Source organism: Falco biarmicus, chromosome 13 (assembly GCF_023638135.1).
Source record: "Falco biarmicus isolate bFalBia1 chromosome 13, bFalBia1.pri, whole genome shotgun sequence".
NCBI lineage: Eukaryota > Metazoa > Chordata > Aves > Falconiformes > Falconidae > Falco > Falco biarmicus.
The window spans coordinates 12,902,122-12,920,662 of record NC_079300.1 but is presented as its reverse complement, the minus strand read 5'-3'; the positions used below and the strand labels follow the sequence as shown (position 1 = coordinate 12,920,662).

At 42.3% G+C, this 18,541-nt stretch overlaps 1 protein-coding gene across 9 annotated transcripts in view; it reads right to left on the bottom strand.

Annotated features, from left to right (window-relative positions):
• The window catches only part of LPP (LIM domain containing preferred translocation partner in lipoma), a 356,533-nt gene that overhangs the window by 77,857 nt on the left and 260,135 nt on the right, over nt 1-18,541 (bottom strand). For all 9 annotated transcript variants that reach the window (XM_056358001.1, XM_056358000.1, XM_056357999.1 and 6 more), the window contains one exon: nt 9,680-9,803. In XM_056358001.1, the coding sequence (XP_056213976.1) occupies nt 9,680-9,803 (124 nt within the window). The remainder of the gene's footprint in view (nt 1-9,679; nt 9,804-18,541) is intronic.

Genomic DNA, 18,541 nt, shown 5'->3' with positions numbered 1-18,541 from the left:
GTATGCCTTGGCAGACACACAAGAAAAAAAAAAGAAAAAAAATGCAAATAAGCAAGTTCATAAATGAAAGCAGGTAATGAGGTATCAGATGTGGTCTCCTGTCTCCAGTTTGCACCCACAGTGGTCCTATTGCTATTGAAGTTTTCCATTTCCCTCAATGGGGCTGGTTCAGGCAGGGCCACGGGACAGGCACAGCACTTTGTCACTCTCTGCTAATCAGCTGACAAAATCTGTGCTGGCACAGGCCAGGCAGGTGACATCTTAACAGCAAGTTTCACAAGCTGAAACAGGTTTACTCTTAGCTGCTGGTAGCATCCCAAATGTCTGCCAGGGCTGGCTTCTCGTGATCTGCCTGCCAGTTTGGGATGACAGCCTCCTGACTTTTGAGCACTGGTTGTGACCTTGGGTTGTAGCGAAAGACATGAAAACTGTGCTCATGTCCAAGATGAGATGATGAACAGTGAGGTGCATTTGCAGACGTGAAAACAGTGCAGCTCACTAAAAGCAGAAAGAAAGTTTGGCTACTTTGGATTCTTTTCAGTCTTTTAATCCTCCCCTACCTCTTTGCACCACCAAGAAACACTCTGTATTGATTACGCTGACATTGACAGCAGAGCTGGAATTTTTTTTTTATTTTTGCACATCTCAGTTGAGAAAGTGGGTTATGATTCATCTCACACAATCTGAGTCAAAGCAATTCCTTAAAAAAAAAATAAAGAAAAGAAAAAACCAAACAGTTTTGATGCGTTTCCATCAAAAGAGAGCAGGCTGGAGGAGAACACTCAGCAAATGAGACAGCCTCATTTAATTCTTTTTTTACCACATTTCACTCTCAGATAAAATCTGGCCCTTCCCCCCAGCTAAACTTCAAACGATGCTCAAAATACCCCCAAAAGTTACTGGCAAGAGAGAAACGCCGTATCAAAAAAAACCCAGCATGAGGCAAATGCCACCAGAAGAAGAAATAACAAATGTTGCACCATGCCCCCCCCTGCCCTGTGGAACAGTGATTGCTAGACTGAAAAGTAACAGATTACTATGGTGACTTATTAATCTTCCTAATAGCCTTGAACTATCTAAATGCTGAAGTGTGGTAGTATTAATGGGTACATTATATTAACAGGAGTTAAAATTACCAAGTGTGATCGCGGAGCGCTTCCCCCCCCACTTTCTTATTTTCACAGCCATGTTATTAACCCTGGAAAATAGGGCTTGTAATCTAAATGCTGGGAAAAGCCTTCAGACTGGTTGTGATTTCTCATCAGACAAGGCTCACGAGTCCATTTTGTTGAGTTTCACATAAAATAAGGAGTGTGGCCACAGCTGTGCGTAAGGCACGGGACTTGAAGGAACTCTAGGCTCAATTCCCATTTTGCTACTCATTCTCTGCATGACTCTGGGTGAGTCATCTCAATTTTGCCAGTCAGCCCCTCTTTTGTAAATTAAGGACAATAATAATTTCCTGGTCCTTGCCATATTTTCAGTTTGGGAGCTCTGAGGGATGCATACTGGTTCCTACTTCATGTTTAATTTGCACATAGTGCAGCAAGACCACAGTCTTGCTAGCAGGCCTTAGATGTTACGGCAGTACAAATAAGCCATAATATAACACGGAAGCAACTCCCAATTTAGAACTTGTTGCTCAAACAATAGGTGAGCTGTTTTCAGTTTTAAAAAGCAAAAAAAGAGTTCATGTATGCCAAGTCATGTGCATAACTAACTCAAAACAAAGAGAAATTAAACTGTTTTCATGTTACTGGGACAAAGATTTGTCCAGGACTGCACAGCTGGAAGTGTGGTTTCTAACTCCACCTCCAAAACTGCTTGCCTGCATCTCTCTCCACAACTTAGCCATAAGTTATGATCCAAAAAAACAATGTCTTGAGGCTTAAAACATTCTAAAGCTCTATATGAAATAAAAATAATTTCTGTAAAACTACAATTCAGAAAAACATTCTCACTCATTCATAGACATACATACATGCACCCCCTCTTAAAATACCTGTGCGTGAGAATTTAGTGCTTATGAAATCCTGGATGGAAACTCCTGGTTTCACTTGTCTCCATAAAATAGATCTAACAGGAGGGAGGAAGAACAAAACTTCTCCATCCCATCTGCCCCTAGACTGTCTTCAGCTCCTGGCCTCCTTCAGGAGATTCCCAGCCAGGGGTCCTACAGGTACCACAATTTATGGTTTTTAGTGAGGTGATGACGTACCCACAGAGAACCCCCCTGAGACCAGCCAACTCATTTCATGTGGGACAGGAAACAGCCATAAGGTAGGTCACACTTTCGCTTCTTAATGACCTGAGTTAGCTACGGACTAATGACCTGCAGCCAAGGATCTGATGGCTCATTATCATTTCTTCAGCCATTTCAGTCCATAGAAAGTTTACTTTGGGAATGTAAGTTTATTATGAATAACATGGATTCTCTTTGAATTGCTTCTCAAACAAACGTAGAAGGATTTACTTTGTTTTCATGCAGGTCTATTAATTTGGGGGGGTTTGGCTAGTAGCTTCACCATTGTTCAAAGTCTTTTCAGAAAGAGGTTGAGCTTTGTTACCGATTTGTACAGTTCCTAGCAGACTAAGGGCCCTATCACAACATAATAAACATCTACCACCCTCATGGATTAATTTTTTCCCATGGATACAGTAATTTTAAACATGCTGAAGAATCCTGCAGAATACAGCTGTACTTTAGAAAGACACATCTCTGGTATTTCATTACCACATTTCACTCCTCTTCGAAGACAGCAGGAAATTGTCAGCTTTCATTTACTGACTGTTGGGACAAACCTAATCCACTCATGGCCCGAAACCCACCTTTCTTTCACAGCACACAGCTGATCATGGAAATCCCTTTGCTAAAACGCTTCCTTGGTATTCTGCACTTATTCTCCATTAAATGACTTCTGCACCACATCAGTTCTGTTTAAAAGTAAAAATATATCTAGGTTGACTGCTAGCAATTCAAGCTAAATCAGGGACTTAAAACCACCACGGAAGTCATGCTGCTTGCTACCTGTTCCAGCTGGCATTTTATCACCTGCAGTAACAAAGGGTAATTTTGGTTTTGATGCAAGATTTAGATTACATCTGTGAAGCAGCACTGGTCTCTGAAGAGATTGTGGCTCAGAAACACTCATGATGCAAAGTCTCATCCACTCTTATGTGCATAAGAAGAGGAAAAAGGGAACGTGAGTCTTCTGCCTCCTGGCACACGTGGGCACCAGGTGGTCAGGGCTTACAGAGTGCAACGTTCCTGCATTCCTGACTGCTACATCTGCTTGATCTTCATTAAGAGATGTGCACTCAAGAAGACCAAGATCCCTGGCTTAAAAAGATCTAGGTGCTTATCTTCACAAAGCATTTTTCCCCACAATTACTGCAGAGTAGGATGTAGATCACATCAACAGCAGGAAGAAACAAACTTCTCCATCTATTTACACAATCTTTCAAACGGTGAAAAACAACTTAAACAAGCTCACAGCCTCTGCGCCCCTGTTTTTTCTTGCCTTTCTCATGGCTGGACGCAAATGCATGTAGACATTGTATATTTTACTCTCCAACCACTCACTGGCCTCCTCCCTTTCCTACTTTGGAACTGTGGGCCAAAATTCACCCTATAAGTTGCATTGAGACTATCCTTATCAATTTGCTCTCCAAACTCTACCTGCACTTGCTGTGCAAGGATGCCGGCAGGCACAGGACTCCCTGAAAGCAAGCTAGACAGGGGTGGCAAGCATTGGCAGAAGTGAGACTCAAGAAACAGGCTCTGAAAGCCATTTACCAGGGTAATTAAAGCCCCTGGGGAGCAGGGGGAGGGTGACTCCCCTTGCGGCAGGCCACAAGAGGGCAGCTGGATGTTAATGGTACCATACTGTGACCTCCCTGAACGATGGCTGCTCCCAGCCTTTGTAGCCTGTGTGCAAATGCTGGGATATGGCTTGAACATAAAAAATAGTAACTTGAACTACAATGGAGAAAAGGGTCCCCATTATATGCCTGTTCCTCCTGCTTTTGTGAGCCATTACATAACAGAAAATGACCGTCGGCTCATCAGTCGTTAAACATCTAAGCCATTATTTTCTGACCCAGATGATGTTCAGATGAGGATGTATGCTATTTTGCACCAAACCCCCCATTTTAAAACAAAAGGCATGATGATACAGCGTGCATGGCAAAATGGTGATGTAATTACACTCTTGGAATAGTAATATGCACCTTTTAATGAGACTTAGGAATACAGACAAGATATGACAACTTTCATTTTCTTTTTCTGGCGGTAATTCAGATGAAACTAAGGGGCTACCTGAGCCTCTTAGAGGCTATGGAAATGCCTGACAACGACTGAAATGCAATGCAAAACACATTCAGTTTAGAAACACTTGAACTGTTCAGTGCACAGAGCCGTGTCAAAGGAAACAGACACCATGAACTGAAGGATGCCATACCTGGACAACCTGTTGTGCCTCCCCATCTGAAGCTTCTGTGACTCTACCACACCCTCTCCCATATTTTACTTGGACTGCTAACTGCTAACCCATGTCCTGCCTGTAAAGAGGTAAAATCAGCTAATACCTTTGACACTGTTTGGACACAAGGTCTCTGGTTCTAGTGAAGGATTTTTAGGTTATCAATGTTAACCTACTGGAGATGCAAATACAGGGAGTGGAAAGGTTGACACAGCCTTGACAGAGTCAAAATTGGTGCCACTTAGTGTTCTCTAGTTTTAACTGTGACACAGCATCTCAAAGAACCATTGGAGATGAAAGATTCTCCAGAGGACACTCATACAACTGCTGCTGTTAATCAGCTCCTACCTGAAGGGCTGTACAGATTAGAGTGCCCTGCAAATAGGGTGAAAGGGGAAAAAAGGAAGTTTGAAAAGGTAAAATTGATCTGCCACAGGTCACACAAGAGGTCAGGGTGAGAAGCAGAAAAGGAAGTCAAGCATCCTGCTCGTTGGCCTTGCTCCTCAGCCTGTCTCTGCACCACCTCTCCCACTGTCCAAGTCCAGGCATATAGTGAACACACATAAGATAACTACATTTCCTGAATTATCAGCTTTGAGACAAATCAACATCCCATTATTGCACAAACGGAGTCTTTTCAGCAGGACCATCTTAGTATCTTTCTTCTCCCCATGTGCATCCCTACAGCACACTGGAACTACAAAAGGAGACTTCTACATTATCATATAGATAATGTTCCTTTGGTAGCTCTGAGTGCTTGTGGTAAAACACCAGCAAAAGTTTCTTCCCACCAGTCAGGGAAACTCCTCTGCTGTGGGGAGTGACTCAGCTGGGACATAGTCCAGAAGGCAACAGGAGATGAGGGGCCCTGGTGGCACATTTCCAGTCTTAATCAGCACTGTCTGAATGGTGATAGAGACTGATAAGCTGCCAGAAGTAATTTCTTTCTATGAGACTTGAAACAGTGGTCCAGAACAGTTGTGATCTTTGTGTGTGTGTATTTTGTTTTGTTTTGTTTTCTTTTTTTTTTTAATGCAAAATCAAGGGCTTCAATTTCCCATGGTGGCCAACAAACAATTTTGATAGTTTCATCCTAATCTCCTGTAAATATCCATTTCTCCTCCCCCAACCTTACCCAATTTTCACTCCACAAATTTTTAATCTTTTTTTTTTTTTTTTCAACAAATCAGACATCCCTATCTGCAATAGCACATTTATCAACGGGGAAGACTCTGACAGAGAGAAGCCATCCCTACTGCATAGCGCCTAACACATTTGGGAATCATTTCTAATGAAAAGGGGATTTGATTAAAGACAGCTAACTACCACAGATCAGCAACTGAATCAGCAGTAGGGAAGGAAGAGTGGCTTAGACTTAAGAGACTTCAATTTGCTGATCTGCCAAGGACTTCCCAAGAGAAGCTGCTCCATAACCTATAGGAGGGTAGAAGGGGACATACACCAAACATTGAGTTGCTTGGTATGGGCAGTGTGGCCTTTCAACAAAAGTAAGTTAGGCGGAATGTCCAGCATGCATGTATAACTACTAAAAATTCACAGTGTTTTTTTAATTATTATGCTTAGCAATGATACTTCTATGCTTAAGCGCTGCCTTGCCAATGGCAGTTAGAGGATTTCCCAGTGACTAGATTGTGCCGCTGTGGTAAGTCTAGGTGACAAACAGCTGCAAACTGTGATATTGCCACTCCAAAGTGTGTCTCCAACATGCTGCTTCTGGCTTTCACCCTGTGCCCAGGCTCCCCGGGAACGCAGCATGAACCATGCTGTGCTGCCAGCTGTGTGTGCTTGCATGAGCAATCACTGGCTACTACAGTTCCCCCAACTCTGAAACCACCTTCAGTAATTTCCACTCAGGGAAGCTGAAGAGAGGTGTAGCAAGCACAGACCTGATGGAAGTGCTGGCTGTCCTGCTCCTGAACTCAGCTCAGTACCAGCCGGCGGTTCCAGGGCAAAGAGACAACCTCAGTGGCTCCTACTCCTGTTCTCTGCCCCGGAGCCTCCACTCTACCCATGCTGACTCCAGAATCAAGATGGTTTGATTGAAAACCAGAGATGCAGCAAGTGAAACGGCAGAAGGTTGGTTACAGAAAAGATCCCAGATTGCTCACGGGCCAAGTAAAATGACCTTTCTCCAGCCTGACAGTTCAAATGTAATTATTCCAACAAATTATTTTCATGACTTAATATAACGCCTTGCAGCTTTCTAGCAAGGTTAATTAGATTCCTCAATTCAAAACCTATCTGCTTTTAACCAACTTTTAATACGCTGAAATCCAGTTTTCTAAATTCAAACTAATAAAAGTGATTAGCTGACAGCTATCTGGTATGCTACAATTACCATGGCATTTAGACCTCAGGCAGAAGATATTTAATGCAAATCAGAGTCAATGTCCCTGCCCATTTGTCCTTTTTCTGATTATCTGATCAATGTGCCATATGAATCTTGTACAATCCACACTACTGTGCTAAACAAATAAAGCACAAAGACAGAGGTATTGGTTGAGACAGTTAACCAAAGTTGAAAGACTCTTTTTTTCCTCCCACACTTAATTTGTTCTTTCTACATGAGCATAAAGTTACTGAAAGGCACTGGCTGACAGCTCATAGATGGGTATTTAGCTCTGACATAGCCAGAATTAGTACAAAACTCCCGGCCTGCACTGCCGTATTAAAAAGCCTCATCGACTGTGACTCCAGAGACCATCTTTCCCTGGAAGTAGCTCAGGCTTGAACAAACCTAGGAGGATGAGGGGATGAGGGCAGCCCACCTCTTTCATTTTATCCAACCATAAAAAAGCAGTCGTGCTCCAGAACTGCTGGTTTTGTTTTACGTTTTTCTTGGTAGGTATGTAATTAGTTGTGGCCATGTCTCCCAAATGGCTGCACGGGGCGCAGCATGCTTAGAGAGCTGAGGAGGAGTTCAGCCCAACACACCCCATTCTGCACATCAAGAATGCCAAGGCTGGACACCGCTTCAGAGATTATCTTCAGTGGCGTATACTCAGTGCAATTAGGAGATCAATCAGGTGCAGCTTGTAATTAAACATCACCTGCCTGAGGTAGGACTAGGGCTGTTGTTTGGTTTTCATCTTCCAGCTTGCATCATGCGTGACTATTCCATCTTTGATCATGCTCCACTTATATAAACAACACTGGCAACATTTCTGAATTCTCTGGAGCCTCCTTTCCATTTTCCTGTCTCCTGCTAAATTAAGACATTGCTCTGACCTCCCATCTGATAGCCAAATTGATGACCTGACATTGATAGACTTTGTGTTCCAGCTCTTTTGAACTATGCATCCCTTTTGGATGAAAAAACTTCGAGGTACCACATTCTCAGAACAGAGCCATCTTAGTGATACAGTATTAGTCTGCAAAACCCGAGAATTTCAGCTTCCTAAATACAAGTGCTAAACAAAACTAAAGCTCCACTTCAGGAAGCAATTTCTGAGCCGTGAGGAAAATTAATCACTAGAACAGCTTATCAGGGTAGGTGGTTGACTCACCATTGCTTGAAGTCTTTAAGATAAGATTAGATTTCTTTTTTTCTAAAGTCATGATTCAGTCAAGTTTCTGGGAGAAACTGAGTGTAGGATATTAGACAGTGTAATGGTAAAGTCCCTTCTGACCTTGCAGTCTGTGAATATCTAAGCTCTCTGTTCACCTGCTTACCTTCTTGGGCTATGAGGAGAACTGGGTGGGCTTTGATCCATCAACCAGCTCCTGCCACTCACAGCTCTGCACTAAGAAAATAACCATAATCAAATCTCATGCTTCAGGGTTTCAGCCACTTGTCTGAAGGGAGTGGGAAAAAAGTTTCTCTTTCTTGCTTGCCCATGCTAATGGCTAAATACATGTCATGTTTGTTTGGCTGTTGCTTTGCTTTTAAAACATCAGAAGTGAACAGAAATGGATATGGGCGCAGATGAAGTCAAACAGCAGCAGAGAAAATGCTCTCTGGTTATCCTCTCTCTAGTTACTCATCCTTGCTCACACCTCAGATCTGTGCTAGTCATCAACTCTGATGACTATCAATGTTTATAGAGAAGACTTTTCAGCTGTGAGGGTGGAGACGTAGAAGGTACTGATGGAGAATAGGGACTTCTATCAAACCCATCTACAAGGGCGATGTTTGTTTGATGAGAACATCTTGACCTTCTCATGTAATCAGATACATATCACTGCAAGATCGTTGTTTATTAGTGAAACCTTGGTCCCACCTGCTTTCTGATTGCACAAACCCACAGAAGTTTCTTTAAGCCAGGCATCTTTTGGTCCAAGCAAAAGCTATTGCAAATAGACCTAGGGGGCAATCTGAGTGAAGTTTTAAAGAAATTATGAAATAAAGTAAGATAAAGAACACAAAATGAATGGCCTAGCCCAGTCTTTAACTCTACAAACTACAGCAGTTTGCTCCCCTACACCACAATCACTCAAGCCTGTAAGAAACTAAACATACAGACATGATGCATCAAATGTACCCAAGACTCTTGACTAATGCAGAGTGCAGAGGCCATATCTCCTGTGTTTTATATAAAGGCAAGATATATATTCTACACCTATAGATGCTTGAGATAATTCCATTCTATACCGCTTAATAAGGAAATTAGCTGCTTATCTTTTTCCAGGCAACAAAGATGACATGGTGATGAGCCAATCAGTTCAGATTTGTCTTCCCCGTACTTGCTGGACCCAGTCCTGTGCTAACAGGTCTCCATGTCAAACCAACTTGATTAACTCAAAATACATTTCCCTTTAATCTATGCCAGCATGCAGACAATGGAAATCCATGCCTTGGGAGCAGAACACGTTTACACTGCCAGATTTTTTGCAGCTGCAATGAGAAGGGATGGGGCAGGTGGGCAAGACAGCACACTACACCTGAATTCAGCCTCGTAGCCTAGAAGCTGGGTATGGATGGTGTGAAAATGAACCAGACGCTGAAGAATTCAACTTTATAACCAGAAAGACTACAAACATACAGCAAGTGAGCATGTGATTTATGCTGAAATTACAGAGGAATTCCTATGGATAATTACACTTCCAGCCCAAGCACGGAAAGCAAATCCATCAATACAAATGTCACTACATTAACAGCTCAGCTGTCAGGCCTCCCCATTACCAAACTTGGTAAATTCAGAAAGGGGCTACAGACACTGTGATGTAGTACGGCTCACCAAAGTAGTCATCAGAGGGAGGATTCTCCATGTCATACAGCATTTTCTTGGTCAGATGTTCCAACTCATCCTCAGGCCTGAAGGCAGGAGTGCTTGATGCAGGTCCAGAGCTTGGATATCCACTCTGAAAGAAAAAGGACAAACAGTTTGTGATGTGATATAAAAGCATTCGCCCGCAGTTAAGAGGGTCTATTGGCTGTTCAGCATTGAACTTCTGTCTTTGTCTTTTTTTGTCTTCTTTTTTCAAAACCCAGGAGATTCTCACAAGTAAACATCTCATTTAATGTAATGAAAATGGACTCCTAAAAACTTCCCGTAAAGTGCTATATATTGCCCTAGAATGAGAAGTATTCTGTGCCTCATAATTATGTGTCTACTGGGTAGCACATAATAATAAATAAAGGAGAAAATTATTCCAAGGATAACTTGATACAAACATTTTCCAACACTGAAGAAGGCTTTGGAAGCATTTCAGTTTGGATTTGGCAACAGCTTCCATCACTTAACAACGCAATATAAAAGTTGCTAGAACAATCATTGCTACAGTGGTAGAGTATATGGACAAAGACAGATAATCCCGAGCTGATAGTTATGTTGTCTTCTTGTTTGTTTTGACACAAATCCTGCTGTTAACATTAGTAAGAGCAGGAGCGAGTCCACAGATTTTTAGCACTACAGATACAAAGGCTTTAATATGTGCTGAGAAACTGAGACCTCTTGGCCTTCATATGTTAACAGCTGGCATGCAGTATTTGCAGCCTGTCTCAGTGTGTCTTCTCCCTGGAAAATGGCAGAAGTATGGGCATATTTGCATATTTTGAGAAGCACAGAAATAGTCTCATGCCTAGAAGTTTCTTGGAAGAAGCTAAGTTTGGTGTCCATAATGAGAAACTCGGTCATTTGAGGATTAAAAAATGCTGAAACCAGCTTTCCTTGCATGTACTGCTTTCTTGAAAGACCTGCATGTGAAAACTAACTTATTTATGAAATGCAGCATTTCAGTGAAGCAAGTGATTTCATTGATTAACTGCTGTCTTCATCAAGGACTGGACCTTAGCCATGAAACTTATAAGCCTTAGTCTACCAAGGAAGCATTTTTCCATGCTCCATACCTATTTAAAATGGGAAGAAAATGTAAAACCACTGGAGAAACAATACACTAGCTGCTTCTATGCGGCTTAGAGAGACTATATCTGACACGATGAATCTTTATTGAGCCCGTCATGTTCAACAGAGAACAGCAGCTTTAAAGCACTGCTAGAACATTAACTAAATGCTCTCATGCTTTTTTTTCCTCAGGTAAGAAGGAGATTTCAAATGAGACATCAATCAATGTAGAGAAGGTCTCAGAATGGCACTTAGAAATAACACTTCAATCATCCACTCCCAGAAACCACACACTTGCATGTTCCTGACCTTGTCATATTTATTTTTCTAGGGCCCATGCTAAGCTGTACACCATCACCGCCCTTGCTTGTTGACCTGATCTACCTCACAGGCGCTGCACCCCTGAGCACAGCAGATGACTACACTCCTGGAAGTCCTGCATTTGCTGTGCACACACAATATGGCAGTTGCACCCACTGCCTGCCCACCCATTGCTCTCTAACAGCGTAGCAACAGTGCACAAGGGACAAGGGTGGCACGGTCCTCTGATAGAAAGGGCACCTGGAATAAGCCCCAGACTGGGTGAATTTCCCTGGAGGGCTGTGCAAGGTCTATTTGCCGTATGTTCAGCCCCCTTGACTGAGAATATAGACTGGACATTATCATACATTCAGGTTTTCCCAGAGATACTTTCCTTTTCTATTCTGAGATTTTTTTCTTGCTAATATTCAAGGATTTTGTGCATTTGTCCAGGATTTCCAGATGCCTAGCAGCTGTTCTGAGGAAGCTGTTGAACATCTCAGGATTCTGATGTCCACACACAGCTCAGTAAACCTATTGCACAAATGCAACCACGCTGATGTGTTTGGGCTATCACAGCTTATTTTTTCATGACAGACCTGTATGCTGCACAGGACTTGCATTTGCTTTCTAAGTCATATAAATTCCAGCTCTGAGGGAAATATCATTTTGGTGGGGATAAGGCCACTCACATGACTAGGAGTTTCAGAGCCAGGTACTTGACCCAGCACACCTAGATGCCCTTGGCCAGTGCTTCGTGGCTGTTTTTAGAAGGCTAGTTGACAACTATTTCATTAGAAATAATAATAGCATAACCCTAAAAAAAAAGGTTTATTAATAAGCCAATTAAAGGTGCCAAATGTAAAGCATTTAATCTTGGAAAAACCTATTTTTCCCTTTGCTGCCTTGTTCTTAAGAGCTGATCATGAATCTCACCTGAACATATATTTTAACACAGCAAGTGCAGCCAAGGATTTATTAGCTTGAGAAATCAGTCTGGCAACTGAGCCTCTTAAAATATTATTCCATTATTGTACCTATTTCAGTTTCCTTGCAGAAAGAAATGACCATTGCCACTCCATCAACGGAGCCTCCTACCCTAGACTTTGCACGGGGAAAACAGTATGGCCTGAAGCTGATGATGGCCCCCATCCCTAGATTTCCCCCATTAGCAATCACCAGTGTGGCATGCATGCACGGAAGCACCGTGCCTGTTCTGCTGGGTTCTGTTCACACGTAATCTGAAATACTGCTTTTAACCTTGGGTCTTCTAACATAAATGGACAAAAAGAAAAGGCACGAGCTGCTGTCTGTTCACAGAAAAGAGAAGTGAGATACACGGACCTGAAGCAATTTGCCCATCATCACATGTGGGCTCCAAGGCAAAGACAAAAACCTGTATCCAGGCTGCTGTGAGTCCCACGTCTTCAGCCTTGCACACAGCTCACTGGGGCCAGACTCAGTGGTGCAGACCTACACTGGCCACTCTCCGGCCCAAAGCCACCACATCTGCAGGCTACCGCCAGCCGGGCTTTGGCAGGACACCTTGGGCAGGTGGTATGCCAAGTCCCTCCCCAATCCCTTCCATGCCAGCTTCCTACACCTCCCAGCCGGGGGACCTGCTTGTGCCTGCTTCAGAGTAACGGCTTGGGCAGTACCACTCAAAATGAAAGACCAAATCCTGCAGATTGTCAGTTGTGCCTGACACTCTCTGGGTCTGGAGGCCACGCTGCCTTGTACACACAATAAATAAGCTGCTCTCGTGTTTTATCTACATTGCACATTTCCAAATCAGGGAGACTTCTTATCAAGTATCCAATGTAAGCAATAACAACAAATACCAACCACAATGTTATGAGATGCTTTAACTTATTTTGACTAAAATGCCTTTTTCACCAACATTTAAGCAGTGCTAGGCACATCTTTGTCCTCCTCACATAGCACATGCTGACTATGTGCCTCCAGGAAAATGCATTTCATGCATATGGACATGCTGTTGAGTTCGCTGGGACACGCACGCACACAAACATAGAGAGAAAAGTGTATCCTTAGTCCAGCCTGAAATGCTTTTTTCAGCAGAACAGTTTCCTTCCTCCTCCTTTGTTAGGTCAAGTTAAAAATACAACTCTGGCTTTCCTTACAGAAAAGAGTTGTGTTGTTGTTGTTTATTAAACTTCCGCTATTTTCTCCTGATCTCTACAATGATCAAGGCTGTCCAGAAATCCCATTTACTGTCTAATCTACCAGTTATCTTCATGCATTCTCTTTTCTCCACCATGCCTCAATGCACACAAATACATACTTCCTTAGCTAGACACAGCTCAAAGCCGGGGGTCGGTGCCGCATTGCAACGTGGCCTCCTGAATTCCCTGATCACCACTCTGGCTAACCACAGCAACGTCGGGGATGATAAAGTGACCCACGAGAATGGGAAAGAGCCCTGGTCAGCAAAAAAGCCGGCAGGAAGGCCCATGCCTTGGGAGCAGGCGCACCTGTGTCCGACCTCTGCTACTGCCATCAAATACCAAGCGACCTCAGGGAACAGTACGATGACTGCACTCACATGTACCGATGCAAAAGTGTTAATGAATAAACATTGTCCTGCATGCTTAGTTAATGGGATGTTTAGGAAAATACCAGCAATCCCAGGGTTAAACCCCATAACAAAAAGTATCTTCATGCTACAAATGAAAGGAAGTGAGTTAATCACTTTTGCCACACTCAAAGCATTGCAACAACATCTGGCTCATCTTCCTCATTAAAGTTCAGTTCCTAAAAAGCCAGGTCAAAAGAAGCAGTCGTGTGGAATCACTGCGTAATTATTTTGGTACATGATGTTGATACTTGTTTCCGTGCTTCTCTGGCACGTGTTTTCTACTCCAGACCTCACTGGTAATCAGCTGGCTCTGATGTAATGGCTGCCCAGAAAAGGGAGCTCTGCGGTGCACTTGTCAACATCGACCTTCCCCATCCACATATGAATTTTTACCTGAATGGGTAAAAACCACAGCGCAAAATCTGCAAGGACATCTGAAGATGATGTTATGATGAATACACCATCATTCAGAGTGCGCTCAGTATGTCGTCATTTTTCTTGTCCATTTGCAAATGTTGTAGAAGAATCTTCTATCTGAGAGAAAATAACTTCAATTACGTGTTCCCAATTACAGAATTGTGGAAATTATCTTCTTTTCAGAAGGTAGAATTAGCCCAATGTGGAATTGAAAGGCAGCCAGAAACATCTTTCACTGATACTTACTTTCCCTTTCATTTTTTTTCTTGTTCATCTGCATAAGGTTAGCACTTTCCTTTCACTTCTCTCACCAAAACTGATCATCAGATAAATAAACAGTTAAATAGCATCACAGCGTATTTTTTATTCGATGGCCTGACAAAGACCATACTTTTTCATTTAAGTTATTGACTGTCCAAAACAATCACAAACTTCCAGACCAAAAAAATCCAGCATGGTGCCACATCTCTCATGAGTTGTACTCCCAAAGAAATATCAAGATTGCCTGCAGCTGTAATTCAGTTTATAATTAAGGCCAACTGATCTCTCTTACAGAGGAGATGCACTGGTAAAAAAATGGTTTAATTCTTGATTTATTTTCTCAGTGAAAAGTTACAGCTGCCGGAGTACATACAGATTCCTGAAAAGACGATTCTGCCTGGAGTACCTTCGACACACACGTTTCTGGGTTTACTCCTGATTGGAGAATAATTAAGCGAGATCCTTCGAAGAAGCTGCCTTACATGAGGAGCTACCCACCGTCAGCCAGGGAACCCCTGCCCACACCAGCAGCCCGAAACCACAACTCTTTGGGCAGGTAGGAGCAAGGTCTCCTCTGGGACATCCCAGAGCGGGACAAATGACTGGTTCCCTCGCTGTCTACCTGCCCTGCCACCACTTCCAGCACCAAACCAGTGATCCAGAACAGGCAGTTCTGGCAGCAGAGCCCTCATTTGTTAAACACTGGCTTCTTTGAAATAGGACAGTTTTGTAACTACTTCAAAGCTCTAGAGGATATTTGTCTTTATTTTTAAACTTCATTATTGTAACTGTATCCTCACTTAGCTATCCATGCACATTCCCTGTCCTATTCTAATCCTGCTAAGCTCTTAGTTTCAACAATCTTTTGTGACATTAAGTTATGTTGAATTTGAGTAATAATACAATAAAAATATTTTTCTCTGTTTTAACTTCACAGCCTGCAATTTTGCCCAAATGTCTCTTTTTCTTACACTGTGAAATGGGGATGCAGACACACGGAAGGGGAGGTATCTTGTTGATAGTTTTAAAAGCAAGACAATAGAGCAGAAAGCAAAATCATTAAATTGCTGAGAAATTCCCAGGACTTCTGGAAACCAGGTTGCTCACACAGATGCCTATTTTGACTCTCTGGAGCACAGCTTTTAGCTTATAGTCATGAAACCCAAATCTTGGTCTCTGTGTATTGAAACTGAATTCAATAGGATCACTGTACATGTACCCTAATTACTGTGTAAAATGGGTTTGACAATATTTCTCTCTTAATTAAACAGTGCCTGCAAAGCTCTCCAAGCTTCTGTGATGTAAGTGACTACACAGGGTGTTTTATTAATCATCAAGCATGGTAATAAATGAGCATGACTGTTTTGTCCTTGGATTGTTTGTAGCTATTTTATGCAAACAGACTACATAGCTTCCCTTGCTATTCTTCACATTCTTGCTAATGTTTTGAATCTGAACAAGCTGGTTATTTTTGCTAGGTATTATAGAAGTTGAATACGGTGTAAATACCACTATTTGCTCTTGTTTCTGCATTAAGCATGACTGTGTTAAATGACAGCTTCCACTTCTATTACAGGGAGTCATTGTTTCTGCTGGACACTGTGGTTTGTTTATATATTCAGGGTTAACAGGAGATGAGCTAGATTTTTATGGAGCAACATCGACCATTTCTCATTAGAAAAAGCAAACCAAACAGATCTCCAAGCAACATATTTCTTAAATGTTATCTCAGGAAACAGTAAATTTAAACTATATTTCAAATAAGATCTACATTTTAATGTCCCATTGTTGCTTAAATGTATATACAGGAACAAGTGCAGCAGTGCCTGATCTTGCCTGGGGCCTCTTGGCCCTATCACTACACAAATACGCCTTATGCGTCAAGACTTATCTTATATGAGAAGGGGAGCAGGCTGTTTTGTTTTGTGTTTTCCTATTAACTGTACTTACTTTGGTAACAGACATTTTAGGCACTTTTTTAAAAAGCCAGGAACTCAAGGCACAAGCTGGACGGTACTACTGAGAGGCAGAACGAGGCATCACCATTATACCAACATATGGATAAAGAGATTCCATCGTTTTAGTCCTATGCTTTTGGCTGGAAGAGCTTGGTCTGCTTCATAAAATTACATCTGGAGGTCCTGTGCTTACTCGCTGTTTCAAGATCGAAGGCTTTATTCTGCTGTAAGCTGCTTGCCTTGCCACATGTCTCTGGGCTCAGTCAAGCACTCTTTTACTCCCATGTATCACCACCAGCAGTAATGATCCCATAGGCTGATAATCAACTTCCCTCCCCTTTATGTCATAATACTGTAGGCTTCCATGGCTGCCTTCAAAGCATTAATTAATTAAACATTATATTTACTGCTATCAGCAAGTCAAAATCTGCATTGCACAGTAGGAGCCATAAGCATCCATAGGAGATGACAGCCTCAAAGCCTTAGTCCCAAGCTGCACAGGGAAGTGCTGTAGAAAGGTTTGAATTAGCTTCTTATCACCTTGGCTGTATATCTTGGGGTACATAGTGCCATCTAGGGCTTCCTGCCTGGGGAGATGATGAGTCTCAAGACCTATACAGGCCTCCCCTGTGTGAATCCGAGGTAGCACTACTGAAAGACATCAAGCTGTGGAGGACCTCTGGTCACAGTGAGTGGCACTCCAAAGTGGGGCTCGTGGTCTCCCCACCAAGCAAGCCGTATCCCCCTTTTACAGGACGAGCACAGAGGCACACTTTATAATAAACATGGGAATGCTCCGATATTCATACTGATAAAAAGAGATGTGTTTGCTGACACAGTACACAACTAGCCCAGACGATGCATTGCCACAATAAAACAACTGGGGAAAAAGTAGCCTCCTTTCAAAACCTACCCTTCCACAAGTAGCCCTAAAACTGAAGGAAATAATCAAGCTTCACTCTTTCTCAAGTTTTTCATTTGCAAAGCACTTCACAGAGGCAGAGCTCAACCATTTCCACAGGTGATAACCACACGACAGGCTTACACACACCCTGGTGCAGTGCCTTTGCTGGCAGACCTCAGAGGCGAGGGAGCTCACCGCCATTCACCATGAGGGGCTGGGGGCTGGACTGGGTGTTTGTGCAATGAGCACCACCTGCCCTGTGGTTCAGGTTCATCGCCTGTTGAAAAAATAGGCTGTCCCAGCTGCAGTGCCTTAGCAAGTAACAAAACCAGAAGTGCTGGGGCATCACTTGTTTCAAAAGAAAAATAAATCTCACAATTTTAATGGTACTAATTTTGCATGTGAAACTTGCATTCATACTGTATTAACAGTTTAAATATAGCTTTCTTGCCAGATGCCTGAATATGCTAGAAAAGATACTTAAAATATGCAAATTGGGTTTCTGTTTTAATACACAAAGAAATTTGAAATCACATCACTTTCCATCACCAAGACAGGTTTCAATCTAAGCTTTTTTCATGTGAAAACTGTAACAGCAAACAAATGGTTAACCAAACGTGTTTAACCCGCTGTCTGTAGTCTCACTTTTAGTCAAGTGTGACATGGGCCACTACACTTCCCAGGACATCAGTGACTTAAATGAAGACTACATATTTTGCTTAACATTAAAAGATTATATATATATAAACTACAGTTTAAAAAGCTATATAAATTACAGTAAAAAAAGCTTCTCAGACTGGAGTGGGTGCTTGGTTCATCATCCATAGCATTGGAGGGCAGGATTCCTGAGTTTAATCCTCAGCAATGTTCTTAACCAGTCTGATCCTGCACCCTGCTGTTATAAATGGTGTTCATAATGCTTGGCTGTCTCAAGAGAGTTTAAGAGTCTCAATGAACTCTTGATTACAAAATGCTTTGAGATCCGTGAATGAAAGATGCTGAATGAGTACAAATGATGACTATTATTAATTATCTTTAGTAGCCAAAATTGTGCCTCCTTCCACTCACATGTGCCTACTTTTTGTCTTTAAGACTGTAACATCTTCAAAACAAACACTGGTCTCCCAACATGCCCCTCAGCGGTATTGTTGTATAAATAAAAATGATAAGAATAATATTAGCGAAAACAATAGTGTGGCAAAAGCAAGTTACATTCCTGCTGGGCTCAGGAATTTCTTCCTTATCTCAGGACTGGAAGATTTCTCCATTTTACTCATGTTCTGATCCCAAAATCACCTGATCTGTTCTCATCACGTGTA